This window comes from Pseudorca crassidens, chromosome 18 (genome assembly GCF_039906515.1).
Source record: "Pseudorca crassidens isolate mPseCra1 chromosome 18, mPseCra1.hap1, whole genome shotgun sequence".
In the NCBI taxonomy this organism is placed as follows: domain Eukaryota; kingdom Metazoa; phylum Chordata; class Mammalia; order Artiodactyla; family Delphinidae; genus Pseudorca; species Pseudorca crassidens.
The window spans coordinates 29,341,203-29,360,969 of record NC_090313.1 but is presented as its reverse complement, the minus strand read 5'-3'; the positions used below and the strand labels follow the sequence as shown (position 1 = coordinate 29,360,969).

Sequence of the window (19,767 nt, the reverse complement as noted above, 5' to 3'; positions counted from 1 at the left end):
TTAATCCAAAGTGATTTAAAAAAACAACAGCCGAGTGATATTACCTAGCTAATGTCTGCAGGTAGAGACAAGGCATTTTAACCGGAAGATCCTCAGAAATGCCCTCTTTCACGCTGGGAAGTTGAGACTGGAATGGCTTTGTAGGATGGTAACACAGAATGCTTGGTTCGGCCGCGCTGCTCAGGGACAGCAGGAAGAGGGCGTTAGCTTTAATCACTTGGTGAGCTTCCATAGTGGGCAAGGCACGAGGCGTCTTGACTTGCATTGGCTTCCTCCTAGACTGTTTGACCTGGAAAGGAAATTTGTACGGATCTTTTCCTACTTATACTCAAATTTTAAATTTCTTAACCTAAATGTTTCGAGTTTCCAATAAAAATTATTCAACACTGTAGAACTGCTTTAAAATCATAATAGTGATTCCCAAAAACAACATTCACTTCATGCTTCTCCTGAACTTATTAAAACTAATTTATATCAAATGCAAACTACATTTTTCTCTTTCCTTGGGAAAGTTAAAAAACCTAAGTAGTAAAATCTAAATGTAGTTATCTAAATAAAAGAGTAAATAGGGGCTTCCCTGGTGGCACAGTGGTTGAGAGTCCGCCTGCCGATGCAGGGGACACGCGTTCGTGCCCCGGTCTGCGAAGATCCCACATGCCGCGGAGCAGCTGGGCCCATGAGCCATGGCCGCTGAGCCTGCGCGTCCAGAGCCTGTGCTCCGCAACGGGAGAGGCCACAGCAGTGAGAGGCCCGCATACCGCAAAAAAATAAAAATAAATAAAAATAAAGAGTAAATAATCTGTGTGTGCGTGCATGTGTGTGTATATTTGGCAAATATTTTTAGCTAGGTGTGTCACTAGTGTGAATGATCCTGACTTTCCAGAGTCCTCAACGTAATTAAGGATTAAGAAAAAGAGAGAGGAGATAAAGAGTAGAAAAAGAAAAGGAAAAAGAGAAAGTTAAGAGAGATAAAGGTGAAGAGGGAAACCTATATACATGTGTAGAATAGCAGACAAATTAATAATACAAAATTACGCAGTAAACATCTGTCAATAAGGTACGTATGCTACAGGAGAGTTGTTTTTGTGTTATCCCAAGATATAATTTGTTTTTGTAATTAAAAACAGCTGACCTGGTACATAAATTAAATTTATATATTATTCCTGTTATGAAGGCTGATCTTTAATATCAATTATGTGGAGTTGTCTGATAATATGATCATAAAAAGAGACTTTTATAAGGTTTATCCTTATCACTAACAGCACAGCCAGAACAAAATAAAAATACCTTCTCCCTTGCAGCAGCCTGTTTTTCACGGAGGTATTTTTCTCTACAGCGATCACACACCAGGTACCACGTGCTTCCCCCTATGCCACCATCACCACAGTTACCAGCCCATCCTCCACAAAAATGCCCAATGCTATTGTAACCTTGTCCACCAGCATACCGGCCACAACCTTGAAGTAAGAACATAAATAAAAATTTAACACTTTAAGTGTCCTTAATAGTTTGCTCTTTGTCACCTGTACATAAATGATGGCTTTTCCTTCTCAAAGTAAGCAAAATACTGAAGCAAATATCTAACCGCCACCTGGGCTGTTAATTATATCAGCAAAATTGCAGGTGTAACCAAAAGTAATCAAGTAAATGATGCCTAAAATACTGACGATACTCTATACAGGCAGATGAGAAGAACTGTTAAGATATGGGTACATTTAGATTTATTTAAGTATGCTAAAAAAACTGGAGAAGACAGGTATTAGGTATAAAACACTCTGTGAGAATAATATATTTTACAAATCATGTATTTTACAAAAGGTTGCAGCGTAATATGTAGGAAGAGAAAAACATTTACCCAAATCCATAGTAAGTGAATTTTGGAATATTAATTGTTACAGAAATCGTTACATTTACCTAAAACATAAAACTGTCTTCTGATGAAACAGTTAATATCTCTTCCACAGGAAGCCCAAAGAAATCAGTATAATCTAATTGAATTTGCAATTCTGGACAGGAAAACAATACAATCAAAGGAGACCTAATGTTGCAATCTTTCCTGTGTGCATGGACATGTCCTTATTTCTATTGTGTGAATGGACACGTCCTTATTTCTATTGTGTGAGACACCTTAACAGCATCCCTTGGGTAACACATAAAATATTTAAAAAGTTAACAATATCTTAGAATGTGATACATTAAAATGAAATAGTACTAGACTGCCTTACCACCATACTATTAGATTTCTTTACCTATTTTTCATGAACCCTATACTGTATTGATAAAGCACTTTAAAAATTACATTTTAAGACACTATAAATTCTGGGCAAACGTTTCCCTGTACTTTAACATAATTCATGGAACCGCTTAAGCCAAAGTGACCTAATTTGTTTTTCTACACAAAGTACTTACATATATTCAATAACATCACTTACCTGGGTGAGCCTGTCTCATGTGGTATGTCACTGGGTATGGATGTGACTCTCCACAGAGCTCACAGATGGTGTCTTTCTCTGGTCCTCCTACCGCCAGCTGGGCCATTTCACCAAACAAATTACCTCTGGGCCGAACTTCTGTCTTTTCCTTTTTCTTTTTTTCTTTTTTGGCCTTTTTGTTCTCTTTCTCACACTCTTTCTTTTTAAGGACTGCACAAGAACCAGGACTTGGAAAAATCATATTCTGGGAAGCTGCTTTGATAGTAGCCAAAGAGATGTCTTCCCAAAAAGCCACTAAATGTTGCAGAGTCAGGGGAAGAGGAGACTTAGACTTCATTGGGTGATGCATGGACATTTCAAAAGTGGCCTCGGTTTTCCCGTCTTCACATTTTTCATGCAGAGGAGGTTCCTTAAGCATAGACAATACCTTATTTTTGTTGATACTACCCATTTTAGATATATCTGGTCCATGAGGTGCAATATTAAACATATTCAGTGCAGATGATATTTCTAATGAGTGTCTATTTTTTAATTTGGTTTCCTTTTCTTCTGAAGGCTGCTGGCTGCTTAAACTGCTTCTTATAGGAGCATGTTCTTTGGAAAGTTCAGGATTAAATTTTAAGAAAGAAGAACAAGCCATTGCATCGTGTACTATGCCTTCGTGCCACAGGAAAGAGGCAAAGACGGCTCTGGCACACTCAGCCACGGAAGGGGACATGGCTTGCTTGGCTGGCTCTAAAGGTTTGGATCCATCTCCTTTGAAGAGGAAGCTGGATTTTTCCTTCTTGGGCCTGGTGTGCCTATTAGCACATTTCCGACTTGTTTTGGGGGATGCTCTCGTTTCCTGTTCATCTTTCAGTGGTGCTTTTCCTATGCTGAAATGAACTTTATTCGGACCTTCATCCACACTCTTAAGCTCACTGCTTTCATCACAGGTGCTGTCTGTTAGGCTATTCGTTTTTAAAGTACTTGAAGTGCAGACTTCAACCACCTCACTGTGGAGGTTTTCTTGTACCACGTGGGGAGAAGGAGCCCTATTTTCGGATCCAGGGGAGTCTTTAGAATCCTTTGGTACTGGTTTTGGTTTCGGTGATGTTGATCGTCCCCTTAATGGCTCTGTGAGGGGCATTTTCTTCTTGCGGAGGGTATCTGGATCAAGGGTGTAAGAGTCCGATTTGGAACGTTCCCGAGGAGGATCCAGTCTCGTCTTAACAGGAGCAGCGCTTTTCTGAGGTAGACTTTTATCGTGAGGCGAGGAGGAACGTGTAGAGCTAGCACTGGATGCGCCAGACCTGCTGGCTGGGAGGGTCTTTGGCTTAGGAGATGATGACCGAGAACCTGGTCCTGGGGATTCGGCTCTGAAGCTAGAAGACATCTTCCCATCAGATTTTAGTGTCTGCAAGGTGTTATGGTTGGGGGATAATGACCTACTGTGAGAATCTGACCTCAACTTTGCAGCGTCGGATTTCAACATGAGAGATTCACTAGCCGACAGCCCTTCCGTACCCCTCTGCTTCTTCTGGTCAGCGGTAGTCCGGCTCATACGTCCATCGGGTTTCAGTGTTCTGCTGTGTTTGGAGGACAGTTCTGATTTTCCTGATGTACAGACGGGTCTAGAAGATGTTGAGATAGTCCCTCGGTCACCTGTATGGTCCATTTCATAGTGAAACTTGTTAATATAATTATAACTTACTGATGATTTACACTAAACAATGAAATTAAAAACATAGCTAAAAAAATTTGTATTGCTTGTCACAGACAAAAGTACTTCAAGAATAAAGAAAAAAGGGGGAATTCTCGTCAAATTTCGATCACATCATTTTATAATTCTAATATTCTAATGTTTGGATTAGAATAATTTATAATTAATGTATGCATGCCCTAAAGCTATTATTTAATTACAGGTAATGCAGGCAGTCTGTTATCTGTAAAGAGGTTATGTTCTAAAAGCTTAGTTCATAAGTTTAGCTGGTTAGAACGCAGAGCTTGAAGAAGAAAAATGGTGGGATCCTCAGAGTTAGAATTACAAGTCTGAATTCCGGGGCCTTTCAACAAGGAGTCAGGGGAATAACAGAAACAAAAAGGATAAAAAGAAAAATAATCTCGCTCTTTCCTAGGCAAAGCATTAGATGTTTCTACATGAGCACCACTTGTTTTTGGCATCCTGGCCCTCATTCAGTGTCTCTCCTTCCTACTACTTCATGCTTTCCTTTGAGGCATTAGAGTCAGGTCGTCTTTGCTGTCAATCCGTGGTACAACCTTCAAGATTATCTTTCCTCCCTAAAATCAAAACTTCTACCCTCAGTGCAAGTGATACTAGTTCATTGGTTAGGAGGAAAGTAACCTGATTGAAGTGATTCAAGTGACATGAAAAACTGAAAATCCATAAACCTTGCTAGAAGCATTTATATGTTTTGAAAAAGGATACTTAGTAAATTGAGATGACTCTGGTTACACTGTAGTTCTTTCTTTTTCCTTTTTACAGGGATATGAACAAATGTGGATAAAGTAGAAACGTGTTTTGCGGCTTGCTTGCAGTGTGTGTGTGTGTGCAGAGTCACAGCCTAGTTACCTATACGTCAAGAGAGCTTTGCCATGGCATCTGCCTCCTCACGGAAGGCCTGCAAGGGCTGGTATTTTTGCTCATTACTACACTCCACTGATGTAATGTCAAGAATGATCAGCATAGTAAGTGTCAGCATAGTAAGTGTTTTTGTTAAATGAGCAAACAAATTCCTATTTTCTTAGTTTCCTTCCCTTCTGCTAGTCACAAATCTTCAGATTCTCTGAAAACTCACTTTTTACTTTTATGGCTCCCATGGCCACAGGGCAGAGGCGACAGTAGCCATTGTTGTGTGAGGGTCAGATTTTATAAACCAATGTACTGTATTTGGTAGAATCAAGCATCAGCTTAGTCCTGGCCACTAATTTGGAGTGACTGATGTCTGGAGCACTAGCTTTCGTTATTACTCTGACAGCTGGAAATGCCTTCATCATCACATTTATTTCATGAGCTGAACCATACATAATGCTGAATCTAGACAAATAAGCAGTAAATCTTTAATATTTGGCACCCCTCTCTATACAAGATTAATTCGTGAATTGAAAGAGGTTTGCTTTGTAATTAATGATGCACAATTCCTCATAAAGGAAATCTCCACTGTGACTGGCTAAACAATTGAATCTTCCAAATATCAGGTACACCACCTGTCATACGCTAGCAAAAATGTCTGTTATATAGAGAGGGCCAGAGAGTATGGGCAGCTGTATACCTTATCTCTATGCTTCAAGTAATGGTGAATATTTTTTTCAGATCTGTAAGTGGTGACAGCTGAATACCTGTTGGAGTCTAGGCACATAAATAATGCAAAATTATTTCTTCCCAAGATGTCAGATTACAATTAAATCCTGCTGAAAAAATTTACTTTTCCAAAATATATTTCATATATTTTTAAAAAACAAATACGTCAAGTTAGTTAAGTGTGGTAAACCCACATACTAACTAACTGATGTTCCTCTTCTTCATTTGGGTTTCAAAAGTTTTGAGGCGTGCAGTAAGTATTACTAAAAATGGTCATGTGGCTGCTTTAAGTGTCAATAAATATCAACACAATTTGTTAAAAAGCTTTAGATCGTAAAAACTTTCACACTCATCACTTAATTTTGTTTAACGTTTATCATATGTAAGTTTAAGCAATAATGGACACGTTTTAATCTCAAAAGTTTCTAAAGAAAAAATAATACAGGACAGGATAAAAATTTAGTACATTCAAACAGATTAGTAAAAATATTAAATATTAGGTATCATTAATAACCTGCATATTTTTATGCCAAAATTATAAATAAAAGGTTATATAATACCACCCTATAATATAATCATAATATAATACTCTACTGTAATATGATATGCCATAGTATATACTATATATCAGGTTACACAAGACTATATACTACAGAGATCAGGTTCTATAATTATACTACAATATTATATAGTATCACTGTCAACTGTACAAAGGAGAAATGTAAAACTGTTTTACTCATTTCTAGGAATACAAGATTTTAAATGTTTAATTAAACATTACACTAAGACAAAAATATGTGACTAGGTTATCTACAGTATTTTATAACATCAGAGCATATTTTAAAATCGTCTGGCATTTTATCAATTGTCAATAGTTTAAACATTTCTAAGTTTAAAGTATTAAAACTAAGCAGCTAAGAAAATACTACAAGGAAGACTCATGCCAGACAGGACAGCCCTGAAAAGGTAAGGTAAACTAAAGAATTTAATTATCAAACTGTTTCTCATAAAAAAACTAAAACAGGAAAATGATTTTTACATTACCTAACAGAAAAAATGAGTTGAAGACTAACCTGTCACATGAGATACTCTATTCTTACAGATCACAATGTGCTTTACGGCTTACACATGTACCACCTCGCTCTGGTAATAATGGTGTTACAATTCCCCAAAGGCATTTAGTTCTACATACTTATTTTATTTAATATCTCATATAGGTTTGAAATTAAGCAAGAGTTCTATTTAACCTACATATAGTAAACAGGCATATCAATTAGGATAATCAATACAATACTGAACAGATACATCACAAATTACCCCAAAATATCAAGTTTTAAATAAAACTATAAACTTTAATCTTAAATGGAATGAGATGAAAATGACTGAGGTGAACTAAAACTTCTTTCTTGAAACCTCCTAGGTTTATTAAGAATGGCCCATCCGTGAAGGCACGCATACCCACCCTTCAGTTTGTGAGACAGAGATGAGAGAGCAGAGGCAGGCCCAGTTACACCATAATTTTTGTAAATGCGCTCACGAGAAGCAAGGTTGCGAGATGGAGATTCTACAGTGGAAAACATTGGCAAAGAAGCAGCACAGATTCAATGGAAAAAAAATTTAGCAGAGAACACAAGCAGAAACAAAGCATTTCAAATGGTATGCGCGACTACTAACTTATTCAAAAGTTTATATTCTGCTAAATTTTCCAGCAAGTTTATTATTTCTCTAAAATTAAAAACTGAATACAAAGGTCAAATTAATTAATTTAGACTAATAGCAACAGCGCCAAATGTGCTAGCCTAGAAGTTAAGTAACATTCATAGCACTGATAAATCAAATTTGAGCATTTCTTTTCAGACTAATATTTCTTTAACTCAGTTTTCCTTAATTTGGTGCTCACTTACTTATAAATGAAAGTTTATAAGTAATTTTTTTTTTGTAAATAGTGGGAGATAAAGAGATGTTACTTACAGTTTAACCTATTGTCACCTGTTTTTCTGTATGGACACATGACTATAATTTTTCCAGTATGTATCTCAGAATGGACCCAAGTTGACATTTATGGTCAACTACTTTTCTGAGTCCATCCTCAGTAAAAAATGTTAGTGCTAATCCCAATATTTGGTGTTTGTTTTGTCGATCTTATTACTGAGATATCAAATTCTGTTTATAAAAAGTCTCACAACACAAAGCAAAAAAGATTTACAAGTTACTGAAAATGTTAGACACATTAATGATTCACCATGCAGAAAATGAAGTACTTAAAATTAAAAAAAAATTATCTTTCTTCAAAAAATTAACAGAACCTTTAAAGTGGTCTTTCAAAAGCAGTATGCTAAAAAAAAAATCTCTATCTAAATCTGAAAATAAATCCACTATTTAAAATTTTAACTCGTGGCAATGAAAATAAATGTAATCAAGTGAGCTGAAATAAATTCAGGTAATAAGGAGACAACTTTCTTAACATTACTGAAATTAAAAAAATGAATACAACACACAGTTTTCTCAAAACAGAAAAAGTAATAGTTGACTGATTCATTATTATGGCCAAGATTAAAGATGAACTATTCATAAAACCAAGAATCCTTCCATATAAGGTACTGAGTATGTATTATGTGTCAGACATTGTCCTAGGAATTGAGCATAAGATGATGAACAGAAATGAAGTCCCTACTCTTATGGAACTTATCTTCCAGTAAAAGGAGAGAGACAATGAACAAATACACCCTAGATGGAGCGGTGATAAACCTGAGAGTAACAAGCACGCAGATTTTGGGCAATACTCCATGCCTGGATAAGACAACTTAGGCAGCAAGGCCTAGAAGAGACCAAACCCCTGGGACAGTCCTAGGAATACAGAATAGACGAGGATGTAGAAAAGAGATTGGACATGAAGAGCTGAGGTAGGAGACATCCAGCAGGCAAAGGAAGAAGGTGTTTCAAGGAAAAGAGAAAGATCAATCCTGTCAAACACTGCCAACAGAGCAAGTAAAATGAAATCTTAGAACTGACAGTTGAACTTAGCAAAACAAAAGTCAAAAACTGAATAGAGCAATTTCTGTGGATAAGGACAACTGCAAACACCCCTGTAGTTGGTTCAAGAGAGAATGGTAGGAGTGGATGGAGGGATGGAGACACATGCCAACAAGTCACGTTCCTCTAAGTTAAAGAAATGTTAAAATTTTAATATTTTTGAGCATTCTTCTTTTTAAAGTGGGTAAAACTCAAAGGCACCAGGAACTGCAAAATGAGGTCTTATGCTATTTCAATCTCATATAATACTTACTCTGCAACTCTCACTAAAAATGTCAGTTAGGAGAGTGCCAGCTTTTGATTGGAATTCAAGGCCGATTCAAACTGCCAATGTAAGGATAGTCTCGTAGCTTGGTCACTAATATCTGTGAAGACTGGGTTTAGCAGGAGGACACAGGAGCAGGAAATCAGATACTATCTTAGTTAAAAGCACCCGTAACATAAATGTACAAAACTACATGGACACTTATTAGATAAGATGTTAGAGGTTTAAGGACAAACTCCTGGAAAAAGTTTTGAAGCCAAATCATCCTTGAAGTCTTTCCAACATGTTACAAAACTTAAAGAGACTGGATTCCTAGGTATGATTCAAAGTGAATAAGATGAAAGAAACATCTTTTGACAGTCTACAAAAGGTTACTGTTAAATGCCTAAGTACAGTAAGCTGTGATTTCACACAACACTTGTTCTAGACATTTAATTTTCACAAGCTCAAGTTTAAAATACTTTGAAATAGTTAACTTTTTAAAAGATTTATATCTTTCAATTTAAAAAGGGAAGTAATTCTTAAGAGATACTTTGCTATCTATGCACAGAAGAAAAAACTGATCAACTTTTAGACATCTGATGAAGATTAATCATGCTCCTTTTTACCTTGCTTTATAGATAAAACAATCATTAAATTAATGTCTGTAGAATTTTGATTTTTTTGTCATAGTATAGTTAACTAAGGAGAATAATGTTTAAAACAATATAAAAAGCTGGATTTTTTCCTCCAGTACTCATTTGAAGTCAACGTTGTTTGTTTGGTATAAAGTATCCCATTATTAACAATACGGTTCTTTATGTGTCATTTATTCTTTGTTTTCTTTGTTTTAAATCCCGAGTATCAAGTTCCCTGGGGTACTTCATTCATTCTCTGGTCATAGAAACTCTGAGCTCATTGTAAATTGTATTTAAAGAAATTGTTCCCTAGGCTAATGATAATAATAAAACAGTATAACTTTTCTTTTTAATAAGGAAAGCATTCTCATTTCAGTTGGACAAAGACAAATTGTGGTTTTGCTGTATTAGGACCTTGACCTTGTTATTGGGACAATACACTGGAAGAATCAAGGCACCTGTCACCATCTGGTGGCAGTACACAAAACTGCAGTTCTGAGATTTAGAAAGGGGCGTATACTCTTTCAGGTTTGAGTCAACAACGAAGTAATGATCTTCTTCATCCATTCACCTGTTGATGGCACTTAGGTTGCTTCCATACCTTGGCAATTATAAACAATGCTGCTATGAACACTGGAGTACGTGTATCTTTTCGAGTAAGTGTTTTCATTTTCTTCGGATTATACCCAGTGAATTTGCATTTAAAGCTGTCAGTCCAGGCAGCTGCTGGCTAGAGGACGTAATTATCATCACTATCATCTTATTCTAAATCCTCCAAAACATCAATAGACAGACGTGGGAATATACTTACACTTAATTGTACTTATTCCTTATCTGCATGTTGTTTGGTTGCTCACATCTTTTGGCCAGGGTGAAGGTATAGTTTATATATTGTCTCCTCACTAACCAATAAACTAGTTTTTCATATTTTTTAAAATAAATAGTTTTAAAATAAGTAATTTCCAGAATATCTGAATTATACGTTAAGCTTAACCATTTACTGCGTGTGTTAAGAGTCTATTTGTCAAAATATCTGTAGTACTATTCAGAGAAGAATGCAAATGTACAATTACCAGGGTTTAAATTGAGTGAAGAAAGTCAGAAACACTGCTCCTGTCATTCTACTGTAAACTTGACAAAATGTTATTATCATTGTTTGTGAAGGATCTATAGAATTAGGTTTCCTTCTATATCTTAAAAAATATATACACACATAAATGTAGATATGTATAAGCACTAACAGAATGTGGAATCCTACCAAATGTATCAGAAGAAAAAGAGCTTAAGACACAGAATAGGAACTAAAATTTACTTATATAAATGTTAGTACACTAAATGAATTATAAAAGAATGACAGCTAGAACAAAATTTCCAACTTAAGGCTAAAATAGAAATAAGCTTTTCACTAGAATATAACATTCATCCATATGATACAAATGCAGAAAGGAAGATGGATAAAAATCTGTAATGATGTATTTTCAAACTGTCAGTCAACAATGCCATCTTCAGTTACACAAATGCTAAGTATGTTTCCCACATTCGAATTATATTACAGCTTACTGGAGGCTAAGTTACCCAACTGAACTCATTTTTTCTTAAAATCTGCTTTTTATTTTGTGTATTGGCATTAGGTAAGCATATAATCTTTCAAAACAAAGACAGAAAAATGGACGCCGTTCTAGACTGGCTCCTTCAACTGTGATTAGCAAGTCCTGTACAATTTTACTGCCTACGTGTTTCTAAACTTGTCCCTTCTTCTATACGTCCACTGTAATTTACCTTAGTATAAGCCCTACTCAGCTCTTCTCTGGAATCCCTGCCTCTAATGCTCTCCCTTTCTCCAGAACCTTTTTCATAATATTTTTAGTTATCTTTCACAAATGTAAGACTAAGCATATCATTCTTTTTGTTTAAAATTCTGCAGAAGTATATATGCCTTCATCTGCTCCCTCCATTTTACTCACTACTCACAGGACAAAGTCTAAACTACTAAGAGTGGCTTACAAGACCCTTCATGATGTGGCCCCACCCTCTCTAGTGTAAGAAACCGCCACGAGGACACTAACACTCTAAGCTACAAACGCATGAAGTTTCTCAAGTGAATCATGTTTCCTAACATAATCAAATGAGTTGATTCATTGGAAGTGGTTAAGATGGTGCCTGTTATGTGGTAAATGACTGCCATGTGTTAGCGATTACCATTTCATATCTTCTCTTTCCTCAAACCACCAACACTTTCCCCATGCTAACTCTGAGCTGATGACGGCTTCCTATTTTACTGAGAAAACAAACAAAACAAAACACAAATGGACAACATTCTCAAGCTGCTAACACTATACATTCTTTCCTCTCCTGTTATGATGGATCACCTATTTCTGCTCCTACTTGGCCAACCTTTCCCCTTTGCGCTACATCCCATCCCCTCTCCCACGGATGAATACTGTTCCAGCAGTCCTCCCCTCTCTCCTGCACCAGCAATTTTTCTCTCTATTGGATCATTCTCATTAAAAAACAACCCTGATGTTACCTTTTCCCCATTAAAAACCAAACCAAACAAAAATCTCTCCAGATCTCACATCCTCTGCCCTGGTTTCACTTTATGTGTTTTTCTTCCCTTTACAGTAAAACTTGACAAATTTATCTATAATAACTGTCTCCAATTTCTCTTCCCCCTTTTCTCTTGAACCCACTCTAATGGAGCTTTGGCATCTCATCCGACTAGAGTTGCTCTCATCAAGATCATCAGTGACCTCCACGTTGTTAAATCCAATGGTCCCTTCTCAATCCTCACTTTACCTGACCCATCAGCAACATCTGATACAGCTTGTCACTATTTCCTTGAAATACTTTCTTCACTTGGCTTCCAGAAACACCATAATGACTCGGTTTTCCTCCTATTTCTATGGCCACTTGTCAGTCTCTTTTGCTGATTTCTCCTCCTCTCTCCCATGTCTAAACCCTGAAGTGCCCCAGCGCTCAGTCGTTAGGCATCTTCTCTTTCCTCCCTATACCTACTTTCCTGCTGCTTTAATCCACCCTTAGGGCAACTCTCAAATTATTCTGCTATAAGCCAGTGAACTCCCAACTTATGTGTCCTGCCCAGACAGTTCCCATGAACTCCAGGGTCTTACATCGATCTCAACTTGATATCTCCACTGGACTTAAAAGGAACCTCAAACTTAACATATCTGATCATTTGCAAACACAGTGACAATTATTCCTATCCCTGTACCATGCCCCTTTGCAGCAACTCTAATCAAGAAGTGAAGTCTATTTCTCCATCCTTGAACGTAAGTGTCCTGCTTTGACCAACAGAGTATGGCATATGTGATGCTGTGTCAGTGTCAAGCCTAAGCCTCAAAAGACCGTGCATGCTTTTGTTTTCGCAGAATCCTGCAATGTCCATGCAAACACACCCAGGTCAGCCCACTGAATGACAAGAGATATTTGGCCTAGTCACCCTTTTCATGCCAGCCTGGCTGACCTACAGATGCATGAAGGATCCCAGGCAAGATCACAACAACTACCCAGCTGAACCCAGCCTACTCTGCTAACCCACAGAACTGTGAGCAAAAGAGTGCTTGTTTTAAGTCATTACGTTTTGGGGTGGTTTGTTATGCAACAGTAGCTTACCAATATAATGTCCAAAATTAAGCCTTTGTTATTGCCCTCCAGACCCAGTTCTCCTACAGTCCCCATATTAAATGGAAATTACATTCTTCCAAATGCCTAGGCAAAAATCTTAGATTTGCCCTCCACTATTTTGGTATTCTCATTGCTTACTGAATCTTTAGGCAAATCCTGTCGATTCCCCTTCAAAATATATCCAATATTCCATGATTTAATACCATCTCTTAGGCTACTACTCTGGTAAAGCCACCATCGTATCTCACCTGGATTACTATGAAAGCCTCCCAAACTGGACTCTTTGCATGACCAGTACTTAGAAGAGTGTCTGACATGTAGATGGTGGTCAGTAAATATTTTTGAGTCAATGAATCCCCAAAACTTAGCTCATGCTATTCTTAGAGAGGAAAGACACCTGTAACCTCCTTCCCCACCCCCACTGCTGCCTGATAAATTCCTATGAGTCCTTCAACACTCTGATTAGGGGCCATCTCTTTATCTAATGCCTTCTCTAACCTTTCCTAGCTGAGTCAGCAGCTTCTTCTCCTATGTTTCCAATGCATTCTGTGAATATTGCTCCTGCAGACTTAAAATAATACCATCATGTTTTTCAACATGGCTGCCTTCCTCAGTATTCCAAAAGCCCTTCAAGATCAGTGATAATATTTTCTTTACGTTATTGCGCCCTATAGCCTAGCATAGACTAGATATTTAACAAACGCAGGTAAATAAATGATGGAAGAATAAATGACCCATCTGAAGAAAAATGGTAATAAAGGGTGGAATAAATTTAGTAGCCAGTAAGGAGATGGGAGCAAAGGGAGAGAGAGACAAAAGGTCAGATCTGGTCAGGAGAAAGCAAACAGATGCACTCGGGCACACTGTCTTATAAACAACAGCAGCATTCTGTGTGGTCTAAATTCCTAGGATGAAGTGAGGACTGATGAAGAGGGAAAGGAACATGGGTCGAAGCTTTCCTACCACAGAGAAGATGGAGACACTGAGTCAAGATAAATTCTGGCCCATGACTGAAATGACAAGGATTTGTAGGGATGCTAGAGATGTTAGAGCCCAAACTGAAATAAATATATTGGCCATTGGGACAGATGCTATCGGTTCAAGTATGAAAAGTTTTACTGCACTTGACTATTTGATTTTATGAAATCTTTGTTGATATCATCCTTTAATTTTCCTTAACAAAAATTATAAAAAGGAAAAGGGTATGAGAAATCAGCTTAGTGTCACAAAACTAACTGGAGGGAGAACAGAGACTAAAACACAGGTCTCCTTCCCAAGTCAAGGGCTCCATCCATGCCACAGCTCACACCAGGCAAGCAAATAAGTAGACAAATTCTGGGCTGGGATTATAATCCAGGATAAAAATGAAGTCTAAGTCTTAGAAAAAAACCTGGCTTTTACACTGATATTCATACTAACATCTGAATGTAGTGTTACCATAGGAAGAATTAATCTCAAAGCGAATAATGAAGTTAAGCTGTGAAAATGTACTGAGGAGTAGCTAGGAAACCTCATTTGTGCCTTTCCTGCAACTCACTCCACAGAGAATAGACTGCTCTCCCTGAGACTGTGATTTCCTCCACTTTTCCTTGGAGCATGAGAGATGTTAAATGTTTGCATCAAAAGGCAATATCAATATCAACAGATAACGTTTATTAGGCACCTCATTTTATGGATGAGGTAAAAAGGGCTCAGATGCATCAAGTAACTTAACTAAATAAGTGGCTGGAAAGGAAATCTGAGCTTAAGGCTTTCCATCACTACATCTTTATAAGCTAAGTAAGTAAACACAGTGCTTTAGTATATGTTAGTATTCCTGAACACAAACCAATATGCATGCAGATACTCAGGTGGACTCTTTTGTCACATTTAGCAAAAGTTTTGTCTCACTTGAGAATGTGATTATGGGTATAACAGAAAAACTCGTTGCAAAGTAACCTAAAGCTCTCATATCTGGGCTTGAAAGTACGACATACTTTGATATATATATTATATGTTTACCTATTTAAAATCTCTGGGAGAATCGTAAACTGTCTTAATGTTCTATTTACCATTTCTTTCTACAAAAAAAATAAAAGCAAATTATTTAGCTCCTTGGACAGTAGCTAGAAAATGTTTATATTAAACAGAGTCATGTGAAATACAGTTTTTCAGCTGGAGGATCTTTTGTAAAATTCTATCAGTATAAACTCAGAATTATTAGATATCACATCATCACATTATAGTTAAATTTAATTACTACTGAAGTATTCTTCCTCTATTTTGAAGATGTACTCTGAGTAAGGACAGGAATATCAACCATAAGATAACAAGAAACACATGATCTTAAACTCATAGCTTACACTGAAGAAATGATCATCTTAGGCATTTCCAGTCAATAAATACTCCCTGAATGCTTATGATGTATAAGATATTGTCAGAGGATATGGGACAAATAAAACGATGCTTTCAAAAGAAATGAGGAAAGATAATGAAAATACAGAATGTAATATTCTTAAAAGAAAGCGGGCACCTATATCATTCCCCACCTCAGTCCACTACAAACTTACTGCCAAATTGCTTACCAATTCTAAAACCTACATAAATACTTTTGAAATAAAAAAGTAAATTATGGAACAGTAAAGGAAAAGTTTATATACACATCTCTCTTCTCTCTCATGCCTTTGCACACATATAAATATGGTAAGACAAGGAAACTGTGTGACTTTTATTTCTATAATTATTCTATTTCACTAGAATAACAGGTGAAGTAATTTCTATGTATATATGTATGTGTGCATGTATAAAATAATTTTGCAACTTAAAAAAAATTACCAAATGAATTTAATGTGCCAGATTATTTTCAATTCCAAAGATTAATTTAAAAAAAAACCTATGCTTCAGGGGAAAAAAAAAACTAAAGAAATACTGATTAATAATGCTCATAAAGTTGACATGTGGAGCAGTTTATGTATGTCCCTACTTTATGTATGCCATCTACTTAGCTGGGAACTTGAGTTACAGTATTTAGGAAACCTTTTCCTTTTAAACCATGCTACATTCTTAAACTATGAAGGGGAAAATAACCAATCCAAACCAAGCTAATGCTCTGGAGGCTAGAACCAAATGGAAACAGAAATGTAAAAACTATATATTAAAGAACAAATTTTTACATTATTTATTAGTAGGCAAAGCTAGATATTTAAAAACATGGCCTCCTTTGTAGTCAGGAGAACTGGGCTCATGTTCTGACTCTACCATTTACTATGTATATTTCTAGGGCATATCATTTATCCTCTTTAAGCCTCCGTCTCCTTAACTGTAAAATGGAGACATTATCTCAAATGAGGATGTACTAAAGTGCTCCACAGTAGTAAGTACATAGTGGACTTATCAGAATAAGCAAGAACTAGTAAATACAGTCTTCTATACATAATATTTGATACAATATTTTAGAATCACAAAAGTGTAAGACAAAAATGATTCTCATTTTACTAATTAGTAAAGGGAAGTTCAGTATAAATAAGCCATCTTCTAAAGCAAGATGAAATGCTAGTGTGATGGACGGCAGTGAAATTCAGGAAAGAATATCTTAGGTAGTTTTAACTCTGCCATATTTAATTTTCCTATGATGTACTTACTACAATTCTAATATATCTATAAAACATTAAACTATTTTTAGATTCCATACTTGTTTTTAGTTGTGCTAAAGATTAAGCCTTCTGATTTCTGGAATTGGGTAGTCAAACTTCAGTGATATTCTGCTGAGAATAAGAAGTCTGTATCATTGGAGTACACGCAAGTAATGATTCAGAAAACTGGTAATTTTGAGACATTTCTAGGCCATGATTTCAAATTTGCTCCAAGATGGTGGTAAAGGAAGTGGTGGTACTGATAACACTTAGACACAATATGAACAAAATTATATTGACACAATGTCAGTTAGAAACCTATTATCCTTTAAGAGAGGCAAATCTGATTTTCTTATGGTCTTTACATTTTGTTTTACAATATTTTATTAAGTAATTTGGTAAAATAAAAATTTCTCTTTTACAATTTTATATTTAATATGAATTTTCTGCCTGGTTATGATGGTTTTTTCCCTTTTACTTCCTTGTCCTTACCTTTAAAACTTCCTGCAACCTGGGTATATCTAAATGTAAAGTGTCTGTCACTCCATTAAATGGGTAAACTAAGTCTTCACTTCTCTTTCATTCTTCTATAATGCTTATCAAGGAAGAAAAAACTATTTCACACACATGACACTATTATGTTTCCTTGAAATTGTTCTTTTAAGAGACATTAAAGTGAATATTACACACGAATAGAGATGATTATCTAGAAATTGATACTTATATTTACAAACTAATTTCATTAATTGAACTTGCCTAATGTATAGTGCAAACCTAAAAAGTATACTCTTGTATACTCTTTTCCGAAGACAGGTAATAATATCATAATGAATAACATCATTTGCTAACTATACACTACCCTGGTTCCTAATAAAAACTAAACCAGCTGGCATTCTCTTAAGTAATCCTAATAATAGCTATAAAAGTATTTTTGTTGAAAAATAACTTAGATCTAAGTGTGGATGTATTTTACTAAAGTAAAGCGAAGAGGTCATGCATTTGAATTCAAACAAATGGGTGTACAAGCTGAGGCTTCCAAAAACTCTCTCAATTCAGTGAGTGTGTTTATACACTGTATAGCCAATATGTGAACTGAAGGCCAAGAAGAGCATATTGTTGTCATACTAGGAGGTTTGAGAAGTTTATGGGGAAGCCTCAGGAGCTTATTAAGAAAAAAGAAGACTCAGGTAAATGTAATTTGTTCTGGGTCTGTTTTCCAGATCAGTATGAATTACTATCATGGATAAAGGGCTAGAACAATCCTAGAAGGCAGAACTGGAATCAACTGATTGGTTTAACTTATTAAGAACAAGAACAACAACAACAACAACAACAAAAAGCAAGAGAAGAAACAACACTGTGAGAACATTTGGAAACCTAAGTTGCTATACATTTCACAGACACCAAATTCACTTAAAAGAAACAAACAAACCTGCCCAGTACAGCCTCTCCTCCACCCACTGGTATAGTGAAATAGGTTCATTCTCTTGGGGCATCTCTAAGTAACAAAAATTCGGTGTAAAACAATGAAAGTTATCCTTATAACTGACGCTTACCATAGTCGTGCATATTATAAAATTTTTTTTAAATCAATGTTTTCTTAGTATATTTTATAGTATGATTTGCTTATTCTGGAATTAGAATAGAAAACATAAAAGTCATATTTTAATAACTACACTTAATAAAAAAATGTGATTAAAAACAAATGTCTTAGCTGCAGAATGTCGTAGGTCAGAATAGCTTAAGTGCTTCAAAAATGTGGGAAGGGATAACGTCCTCATTAAATAAAACCAGTTAGGTGAGTTGATAAATAATTAGTAACTGATAAACAACTCAGAACAAAGCTTCAGAAATGGTTTGATGAGGCAGGTAAGGCTGACAAGACTTACTCTGAAGCTGAGGCTGCTGGAAGGAAAGGGGCTGTCCGAACACAAATGGGCTGTGGACTAGGGAAGAGGGAGGTTTTGCAGCTTGATCAAAGATGGAAGGAGCTGGGAGATTGGGCCGTGACTGAATGGAATTCAATATGGCACTCAGTTGGTCACCTGCAGTGGGCAAAACAGTCAAAACTACAACTTGTTATCAATTAACATCCAAAATGGCAAAGTAAATGGTGCTTTATGACATTCAGATAAAGTTAAACACTAAATAAAACAATGCCAATTCAGAACTGTTGTGGAAGTTGGTGACTGTTATTCTCAAATTAGGGACCGAATGTTGTATGTTGTTTTAATAATGGAAGCACCCCAACAAATTTTATATAATGGCCCACTTACAAAAACAAATCCATTTAAATTCATATACAACATCTAGCAGCAGCATGAGAGAATACAGAGTCTATGAGGTAAGTATGATAAGTTGATTCAATACCATACAAGTATAAAGGAAGATCTAAGTCGATGATGTCTTCTGTGCAGTACCTGACATTGACTATTATCACCCTGCCTCATACGCAGTACACTTCATGCAGAAAATATGCAAATAATATGAATAGTTCAATGTAGGACTGAAGGGAGGCAAATTATATGTTATTAATTTAGTAATACATTTATATTACAGTTATAAATTAATATTCTCTTTTTTAAAGTTGTTATTGCCAGAGAAATTATACATTTTTAAAAGCATGAACTCTTTTGCTCGGATAGGCAATGTAAAAATTTATAAAAGACCTATAAGAAAAAAAGGAATATGAGGTACCTTATTTGAATAGTATCTCAGACATGAATTCTGATATTTTCTTCAAAATTAAATACAAAGGACATTAACAGAAAAATACTTTTAAAAATAAGAAATGATATATTGGATGGATGATAGCTCCTTATTTATGAGAATATAAATATTAAATTGTTTAAATGATGCTGAA

General features: G+C 35.9%; 1 protein-coding gene across 11 annotated transcripts in view; it reads right to left on the bottom strand.

The window, feature by feature from the left end:
• Positions 1 to 19,767, bottom strand: part of MYCBP2 (MYC binding protein 2) — a 272,923-nt gene that overhangs the window by 43,463 nt on the left and 209,693 nt on the right. For 7 of the 11 annotated variants that reach the window (XM_067713398.1, XM_067713403.1, XM_067713399.1 and 4 more), the window contains 4 exons: positions 18,794 to 18,973; positions 2,433 to 4,076; positions 1,288 to 1,457; positions 45 to 289 (listed from right to left, as the gene is read on the bottom strand). In XM_067713398.1, coding sequence (XP_067569499.1) covers positions 45 to 289; positions 1,288 to 1,457; positions 2,433 to 4,076; positions 18,794 to 18,973 — 2,239 coding nt within the window. The remainder of the gene's footprint in view (positions 1 to 44; positions 290 to 1,287; positions 1,458 to 2,432; positions 4,077 to 18,793; positions 18,974 to 19,767) is intronic. The other 4 variants (XM_067713400.1, XM_067713408.1, XM_067713402.1 and 1 more) reach the window with 2 other exon arrangements.